General features: G+C 47.2%; 3 protein-coding genes; 1 reads left to right on the top strand and 2 right to left on the bottom strand.

Annotated features, from left to right (window-relative positions):
• Window positions 1-3,118: 3,118 nt before the first annotated feature.
• GSTUM_00003377001 (uncharacterized protein) lies at window positions 3,119-3,717 on the bottom strand (the record flags this gene model as incomplete). Its single annotated transcript, XM_002836975.1, has 2 exons — window positions 3,119-3,219; window positions 3,297-3,717. 2 exons carry the CDS (start codon window positions 3,715-3,717, stop codon window positions 3,119-3,121), a joined length of 522 nt encoding a protein of 173 aa, XP_002837021.1.
• Window positions 3,718-4,938: 1,221 nt separating this feature from the next.
• Window positions 4,939-8,406, top strand: GSTUM_00003376001 (uncharacterized protein; the record flags this gene model as incomplete). The annotated part of the gene is made up of 3 exons (XM_002836974.1): window positions 4,939-5,013; window positions 5,067-7,901; window positions 7,963-8,406. 3 exons carry the CDS (start codon window positions 4,939-4,941, stop codon window positions 8,404-8,406), a joined length of 3,354 nt encoding a protein of 1,117 aa, XP_002837020.1.
• Window positions 8,407-9,304: 898 nt separating this feature from the next.
• Window positions 9,305-9,633, bottom strand: part of GSTUM_00003375001 (uncharacterized protein) — a 4,372-nt gene continuing 4,043 nt past the window's right edge. Inside the window, exon 11 of the mRNA XM_002836973.2 lies at window positions 9,305-9,615. Within this exon, the coding sequence (XP_002837019.1) occupies window positions 9,517-9,615 (99 nt within the window). The 3' untranslated portion in view covers window positions 9,305-9,516.

Below are 9,633 nucleotides of genomic sequence, written 5' to 3'. Positions count from 1 at the left end.
GCTGGGCTGAGGACCAAGGCGATGGATACCATGACAGGTCTCTTGACGGCAACAGGTTGGTCGACCTAGAAGTTAAGCTCTGTATTGGACGTCCCTTACACTCCCTGCTTTGGGATGGGGTTAGCTTTGGGATCGATTACGTGATGCTGGCTCGAGAGCTCCAGAAGGAGAAATGGAGGATGTGGCATACTAGAGAAAGACACGGATACTACGCCCATGAACTCAAGGTACCCCGACACCTCTGGAGCCTGACCAACATGGACTTCTTTACTTTTTTTAAGAATCTGCAGTGGGACAGGTATGATCGGCTATGATAGCTGCAATGGAAAAGAAGATAGATACCACTGGACTGAGTGCTCCCACTATCCTAGAGAACATCCTGCTGATGAAGACTTATATAAGGATTCGGCAGTCTCAATGTGAAAATATTGGTGGATAGGTTATCAGTTGTTGGACCTGGGAATTCCTTATCATATGGTGGTTGTGGATGAGGAACTAGTTACGGTAGGTAAACCCTTTAATGGCACACTGATGGTGGAAAGAGACAGTGGAACTGTGATAGTAGAAGACCCTACAATTTGCATCCCGTACAAGAAGAAACATGATGGTAGTTGTTGCGTTTTGCCAGGTAAGGTGAAAAATGCTGAAGAGGTGGTTCTTTTTGCCTGACCAATGACTGTATGAGTATCCCTGTTATGGTACTGCCATTTCTGCTACAGCCACCAAAAAGAGTACCACCTTCACTGAACACCTCAAGAAACAGTCCTGATGTTTACGGATATGTCACGATAGTTTCTGGCATTCTCAACACTAGCAGTAGGATAAATTGAACCTGGCAACATAAACGTTAGTGGTCTTGAGGTGGGCTAAGGTGAATGAGTTACTGAAAAAACCCTGTTGTTCCTTTTATAGTTTGGTACTGGCTGGAGGGTACTTGGACCTTGAGTTGCATTATAAGAGGACGGAGGGATGTTGGGATAGACTGTATATTTTCTTTGTTGAATATATAGAATAGATTGTGTTGGAGGCAGATAGGGGTGAGGGCATGAGACGGTGGTTAGCTAGCGAGGTGGAAAGATGCGTGAATCTGGGGCAATGCCAGTTGTTACAAGCGCCCCTGAGCCTACATAGGTAGTAACTTTTGGATTTATGTTTGAGAGGAGCAATTGCAAGGCAGAATAGTTCCCAGTAGTGTATTTTAGATAGTTTGTTTTATGGGGCATGAAGGAGGCTAGTCCTATACCAGTATTGGCGGTATTAGTATAAATAAAATTAGATTGAATTCTAAGCACTTTTCCTATTTATTACTTTAACAAATAAAAACATCTTTATGCTCTTTATCATTATCATAACTTTCGTTATTATTATGCCAAGAAAGCTCTTCATGAAGAAGAGTTAAAGAAAGCTTACAATTGTCATTTCCAATAAAAGACAAAGGTCTTGTACTATCGGTAAAATAGCCATCAGCCTGGTGCTTTCATAAGGCGAGAAGAAGAGAAGTATCATTCCCCGTCGCCGAAACATAACCATCTGATGGGGGATCTTTATAATGACCACCTTTGTAGATAGTAGGTTGCGACAACCTGATTAGACTTGTTTGGGCCTTGCAAGCTGGGCTTTATGGAGTTTGTTTGGTTCCTTTAATTTGGCTACTGGTATGGTGGAAAGAGGCATAGCACTATATATGGAAGATAGGCTCCACTGACTATTTAGGTCTGTAACTACCTCTATGTATTTCATTTGTTTGTCATACTTGTTTGGAGTACCATTAGCAAGTACAGGTCCTCCTAACCACTATGCTCTTCAGAGACAACTGGCTAAGTGGATTCATAGGATCAACCACCTGCCATGTGAGTGTGAGAGGTGGACATGTTGGTTGCCTTCTTCCTGCTATTGTATTTCCTGTAGGTTTAGTTTGTTGGTTCGTTTTCTCTTATGGTAAATATAGGTTGTGGGACGGTTTTCAGACAGGCAGTAGAGTTTTATCTTTTTTGGACAAAGAACCTGGTCGTATTGGTCTTTTGTTCAGCTTCCACTACACTTAGTACTGGTTGGCTTCAGACTAGAGGAACTACTGACTTGAACTGGGGAGAGCACTGGGTTGTTTGATGGTATTGTGATTAGTTTCCATGTGGCCATGACTTGGAAATGGTAGGTGCTAGGGGCATAGTCTTAGTTAGCTTGAAGTTAGTGGTATACTAGTTAGTGGTATTCCTTTGCCAGCTGGGACTCATCGTATACCAGTATTCATGGTACAAGTTTAAATATAATTAGATTGAATTCTAAGTACTTTTCCTACTTATTACTTCAATAAATATCAAATACCTGTACGCTCTTTACCATTATCATAACCTTTATTACTATTACAACGAAGAATACTCCACACGAGGTAGAGTTAGAGAAAGCTTACAATAGGTGTTACAGATAAAAGACGTCAGTCTTGTACTATCAGTGACATAGGCATAGGCCTAAGAGCTATCATACAGCAGAAGAAGAAGAGAAGTATCATTCCTTGTCGCCAAGAACTAACTATCTGAAGAGGGATCATTACACCAACTCAATAGGTTAATATGTTTGAGCTCTGGTGAAATATAAGTTTCAGTGGCATTATTCTTACCTATATCTCTTGAAGCCTTCTAACAATAAGGTCAAGAAAGCTATAGAAGAAGCTATTACTTCTTATTAGAAGTTTCTTGACCTAAAGATTTTTGATTCTCAAGCAGATTCAATGGTGAATAGGATCAAAGCAATTATTAAGGCAGATAGATGGTGACTTACACTAAATATTAATATCCTCTATGTATTTACATTTTCCCACTCCCCTTTGTTATTATGATGTTGGGGTTGGTGAGGGGGGTTGTTGCACGTAAAAAACTTTTAGCTGTTCGTTGTATCATAGTCGGTTAATTTTGTTAACGAATACCTTGGGTTTCATGCAAACAACTCCAATAGAGCGAGAAAGGTCAAAATTTCATCCTATGGATTTCTGCCGGGATCCAGCGACGCTGGAATCTCCTGATTATTAATTGCTATGAGTGTCATTTTCATGTATCAGAATTTAACAACGATTCCATTCCGCTAGAAATCTGGGGACCTAGGATGCCCTGGATCACGAAATTTATGCCGTGGAGGTGCTCGCAGTAGCATTATCACCGGTATTCCCAGCTCTATCATCTTGAAACCCATCTTCCCAACAACGCCCACCGAGCCCATCGACCTCTTAAACAGCCATCAAAAGTTAGTAAAAAAAAAAAAAAAACCGGTAACCGTTCCGGACAGGATACGGTAGATCTCACCTTCGTACTCCTCTACGTCGTCGGCCCACGCCGAGAGCTTTTCCTTGACAAAGTGCTGAAAGTTCCATTCTTCATCCTCCAAGCTGTCTCTTCCAGCTGTCCACTCGTAGGTTGCTGCCTCTTTTTCCTCGCCCGTTTCCTTACCGTTCTTGTCCAGAATTTTCACCCTAACAATCTTTCTAGTATACTGTGTTCCCTCAAAGGTGTCGAGGCGCCAGATATCCATTCTTGTGAGACCTTCAACACATGTTCCGTGAACCGACTTTCCAGCCTCTGGGACAATCCCAGGATAGTCGACATCTTTCACATGATAACGACAGTAGAAAGGCAAGAGGGCCGGGCGAACACGAAGGGAGCCATTTTGCCAGGATTCAGGAGTCAATGTACCATAAATTACCCTGTAGAGAACCGGGGTAGCCATGAGAGTGCCTGAAGAACGGTAGAGAAGAAGTTAGTGGGGGAATTTGGGAAATTAGGTTGGTAGGGAGCAAGAACCATAAAAGAAGGCAACGTTCCCATCAGCTTGAGGAGAAGTCATTGGATCGGATAAGAGGGTCTTTGAAAGGTTCAAACACAATGCAGGCAAAGGAGGAGGCACTCGTGAACTTGAGAAGGGGCCGGAAAAGAGAAAGTGATGAGGAAATGTTTGCATGGCGAGGAATATACAGCCGTACCGCATCGGTTTTACTGGGAGCGAGCTTATCATACCGGTAATTTGGTATCGCACCCATCATTTACTTCTCCATAAATTATCAGGGACAACAGGGCTCGGTACTAACTTCGAGGCAGGCCAAGGGCACACACTCTTATCAGTGGAAGTCTACTCGACTACCGGTCCCATACAGCGGACAAGAGGCAAATATTTGACAGTGCCAATTATGCATACGGTCCGCATGATTTACAGTCCTTGTGTGCCGGCTGTACTCGAGTATGTACTCAAGCGAGGGGACTGGAGTTCAGGGGCCGGGCGAACGATGGGAGGTCTGGTTAGTGCTCCATGTTGGATCACACCTCACCTTATCAGGCGGGGTACAGCACGAGTACTCGAGTAGTCTACGAGTACAAGTACCGGGAAGCATGCTGCTGAATGAAAGGCTTCTCGACCTCTGGAAGGGGGAGAAGTCCCCAAAGTGGTGAAGGCCAAGACAAACGACCACAGCAACGCATTTCTGGGCGCAGGACTTGCACAACTAATGCAGTAGGGAAAAAATTATACAATCGCTGCCATGGCAACCACCTCCCTCTCCGGTGATGCAACCTCTGTTTACCTCCTCCAAAAAAGCTCCCCTTTCGCCACATCCTCTGGTTGGTTGGCCAAAGCCCAAATCAACCCTAACCATCCATTGTCCCTCCCACCCACGGAACGGGACCTCCCCCCTCTTAACCCACTACCAACGGCTCTTGCCATATCCTTCTTAACTCTTTTGCAGTTTGTTGTTTCCCCCCCACAAACATATATACAATAATTATAATCCCCACGATCTTTTTTAATCTCTTCCCCAATTACTACTCCACTCTTTTTTTATCCCTTATTTGTCTACAATTCCCCGCCTCCGCCGCTGGCTTCTGTCCCTTCGAAACATTCAACACCGACATCATCCCGTCCGCCTTTTGCGACTATTGTATACACAATAATACAACCATGCCCGGCGAAGGTCCGCCTTTGCCAAATAGGTTTCCTTGCCTTTGCAAAGCCATTTATTCTTGGGGTGGAGAGGTATTTCATTTGGTTATAGCGCTTTAACCCTTTTCAGCGCTGACGTTTGATAGACCAAACGGGATCTAGGTTTCGTGGAAGGTGATCTGATCGAATGCCTTAACGCTGGTGATGGGCAATGGTGGATGGGACGTTTAAGGCGCAATAAACAGGTTGGACTATTCCCCTCGAACTTTGTCGAAGTCCTCGACCACCCTATTCCACCATCACGGCCGGTTTCAAGGAATGGTGCTTCTAGCCCGGCGCCCCACGATGGAAGCATCTCTCGCGCCGTATCTCCTGCTCCTAGTGTGTATTCCCGAGCGGCCTCACCACAACCTCCCGTACACCAGTACCTAGATCGTGGCCGATCGCCTTCCCCGAATCCATGCCAACATCAACAATGTTACTCTCGAGCAGCATCCCCTAATCCTTATACGAGAGCAGCGTCCCCCAATCCCTACAGGGCCGTTTCCCCCGATCCATATCAACGACATTCGAGAGCCCCATCACCGAATCCGTATCAAAGGGCTGCCTCCCCCAATCCATATAGAGCAGTCTCTCCAGCGCCCGGGAGTTACAACTCTCGAGCGCCTCCCACAAGCCACCAACGTGCTGCCTCTCCTAACCCGTATATAGGACACGATCGCGTACAGGATGATGTCCCTCCACCAGCACCTCCTCCTCACCGATATCAGCGCGCCAACTCTCCCTCACCACCTCAGGATGGACGCCGGACACCCGCCGCCGACCGCGCCCATTCACCTGGTCTTCTGGGGAATACCCCAAGTCCACTACGCACTGCTATGGAGGATGTTATGGAGAGTTTGGAACATATGGCAAGCCACGATGAGCGACCACGAACCCCCCACCACGACCCTTGGTCTCCTAAAGCCTTTGCCGACCAATTCCATCCTTCCCCTAGAAGGAGTTACATAAGACCTGAAACGTCATTGGGCATTGGTGATCGAAATGGCTATCTTGGCGACGATAGGAATGGGGAAAGGGGGGGGATGCCATACCCGGATAAGCCCCGTCGACCTGCGTCGCGAGTGGAAGACCGGACACGGCGATTCCAGTCTTCGGATCGATATGGCGCAGACGATGACGATATGCCACCAGTTCCTCCGCCAAAAAACCCTACATACACTGATACAATCCGACCACGGACTGGCGACGCCTCAACCCAGAATAGGAAATATATGTATGATGTGGGTCGCAAGAGCCCAAGTCCAACGAAACTAGTCCGTCCAAGGCCACTTTCGAGAAACACGACAATCAAATCGACCACCACATCACACCAATCATCAAGTACAAATACAACTACTTCGACAGCTGCAACCAGCACGAGCATAATGAGCGGTATCAGCGCTGGTGGGTTTTCAGCGACTAGTGCGGGCAGTTTGGCAAGGCGAAAGTTGAAGGCAATGAGTGTGATTGAAGGGCATGGGCAGCGATTCAGCCTTAGTAACTTTGGGAGAACGGAAGCCCCTTCTCCAAGCCCGGGGATAAGGTCGGCAAACGGCGGGGTGCCTAATGTGTTACGAAGAGGTCAAACTTGGGCCGCCTCAGAAGCAGCCCCATCCGGCGGTGGTGCTGGCGTATTTGGAGGACTCACAGCTCCTAAACCGAAGAAGACAGGATTCCTCAAGAAAATATTAAACAGTGCTAAAACAAGTACAGCATCCGCTAGAAGCATTGCAAACTCGCCAACTTCATTTTCAACCCCTAAAACAATACCCGATGGGATAAATTCAATTGCTAGCGGCAAGGCTGTTGCGCAGCAACAGAGTCAAGATTGGGTACAGGTCAGAAGGGACGTTAATCGATCAAACACGTTCTCCAGAAACGAACGGATAGAGCGACAAGAAAAGCAACAATTGATGGATCAAGTAGTGCTTCGGCCTGTGGATGCCCTGGACGACGATGTGGACGGTGATGAAGCAGCAGACGGTGGAATCGTGCAACGACCAGCTGACTTTGATGCCGCCAATTTAAGTCTAGTAGACAAGTCTGCCAGGTTCATTGGGAACACACCACCTTTTACAACACCTGAGAGCCTAGCAAATCATCACGTCTGTCGCCCATACCGGAGCGATGTTCAACGATTGCGCGCTATATTCACTTGGGTTTCGGAGAAAATAGCTTGGGAGCACCCTAGTGGGCCACTGAACGGGGAGATGGGTGATGAGCTGGATACAGGGCTAGTAATAGCCCAGAAAAGAGGAAGCCCGGAGGAAGTTGCCGCAGTGGTTCTCGGAATGTGCAACGCAGTGGGGATTTCATGCGAGACAATCAGAGGATATCTAAAAGCGCCCGGAGAAGTCCTGGACGTGGACATGTGCCCACGACCCAATCATTGGTGGAATGCAGTAGTAGTGGACGGGGAATGGCGATTCATGGATTGCTCCCTCGCCTCTCCGACGCATCCAAGACGAGTAATGTACTCATCATCACCACTCGGACAAGCAGACTTCTTCTGGTTCCTGACCAAGCCGAGCCAATTCTGCTGGACGCATATTCCCATAATGATGGAGCAGCAGCACATTGTCCCAGCTCTCCCCATGCCATACTTGCTGGCGCTCCCATGCGCGTGTCCGCCGTTCTTCAAACACGGCCTCCAGATGATCAACTTTGACACCAGCCTTACTAGAATCGAAGATTTAGAGGTTGCGCAAGTCGAGTTTAGTGTTCCTGCTGATATAGAGTGCTTTGCGGAGGTTGAAGTAAGGGGGTTTGCAACCGACCAGGACGGCGATATCTACGACACCGGAGACGTGGTGAAGAAGCGGGCGTTATGTCAAGTTGCATGGGAGAATAGGGTTAAGACGTATAGAGTGAAGGCAGTGCTACCCGGCGATGAAGGACAAGGCGTGTTGAAAATATATGCCGGGAAACGCAGGTTGATAGTAAGCCCCCCCCTTCCCCATCTCCTCTCTTCAGCATCGTAAACTGACTATACCTCAACAGCTCTCAATAAAAGACAACCCCCACCCCCTAGCCCTCGCCTTGCCCATAACCCACACAGGCGAAAACCCCCCCTATGAATTCCTCGTCCGACATCCAACCCCGCACGCCCAGCGCCACGATTTATACATCTCCCAGCCGCAGTGCTCAAAGTTGGCCGTGAACAACACCTTCGTTTTCGCCGTCCGTCAACACCCCAGCGATGGCCCTCCCAACTCCTCCCCCTCCAGTGTTTCGGGAAACGCACCAAAACCGGCAAAGCTAGCGATCCAAACGCCTAGCGGGAAAATCCTCCGGCTAATGAAGAAGCCAGACTCGATGGGTTCGGAAAACGGCATGGTCTGGGAGACCATTATTAAGTGTGGCGAGCGTGGGTCTTGGAGGGCGTTGGTGCTAGCGGACAGGAGTGCTCGGTGGTGCGTCTATGCGGAGTGGAACGTTGTCTAGCCTTTTGTTCTTCTAGGAGGTTGTGTATATGGGTGATTGATCTGGTACTTTTTTATTCTCGTCTTTTTCATTGCGGGCGTCGTTTTCTCCTATTATTATTTCTAAAGCATTTTCGTCCCTTTCCTACGTTCGATCTTGTTGATCCTTCAACCCCTTCTACTTCTTGTCACTTCTTACTTGATACCTTTACATCACTACAATCCGGTATAGTCCACGCTTGGTCTCTCCAGCCATCAGCCAACTACCCCACCCGGCCCTGTACGAAAACAAAGTTGATGGCAGCTAGTCTCCCCCCTCTCCCTTCCCCCCTCATCCCACCTCTTGAACTTTTGCCCCTCGCCACTCCCTCCCACTTCCACCCTCCATAACCGTACTGTACGATACAAGCCCTCCCACACCCTATACCCATTTCCTTCTTATTTACCCCATTATCGATACGACGCTCGCACGACCTCTACCACCATGGTCATTGCCATTTCCATTACCACGTCTGACACAATCCAACCCAATCCCCCAGTCGATGGTCGACGGTCCACACTTGCCTGTGCATACATTCTCACTCGGTATAGAGAAGTGTGGGGTGGATAATAGTCCGATTATCGTACCGATAGTACATAATAGATTATTGCGGTCCAGCTAGCTAGGGTTTCGGAGGGTTTAAATTTTTTTTTTTTTTTTCCAAAGACTTTCTTTTCTTTTAAAAATTTCTGGCCGCTGTACTCATGTTATGATACCTAATAATTTTCTCTCACTCATTTCTCTTTTTCCTTTTTGCGAAAAGTGAAGTCGTTTAGTTGGTGTGTGGATTGTATCATATCGCATCCAGGAATTTTTGTGCTTGTGGTATGGGCGATGAATTGGAGTGCTAGGGCTTTCACCAAAGTTCACTAGGAAATTGTCCATTCTGAATATCCTGAGATTTTGAACGACTCTTTCGCAGAATTCTGTCAATTCCAGCAGGTAAGAAATAACCAGAAGCAAGGAGGTGAAATCCCGATAACAAGATAAAGAACCAGAGAAAAGTAACCTGAATTGTATATCCCCATTACCCCCCTTCCCCCCAAACACACCATAACCCACTATCATACAATCCCCCCCCCCCAAACCCCCCTACCTCCAAATCTTAATATTCAAAATCAACCCCACCATTAACCCATACAACCCCACCACCTCCCCAAAAATCAAAATAAACACCTTACCCACAAAAACCTTTTTTTTCAACAAAAA

Source organism: Tuber melanosporum, assembly GCF_000151645.1.
Source record: "Tuber melanosporum whole genome shotgun sequence assembly, scaffold_168, strain Mel28".
Classification (NCBI taxonomy): domain Eukaryota; kingdom Fungi; phylum Ascomycota; class Pezizomycetes; order Pezizales; family Tuberaceae; genus Tuber; species Tuber melanosporum.
The sequence above is the reverse complement of the archived record's forward strand: the minus strand, read 5'-3'. Positions and strand labels throughout refer to the sequence as shown.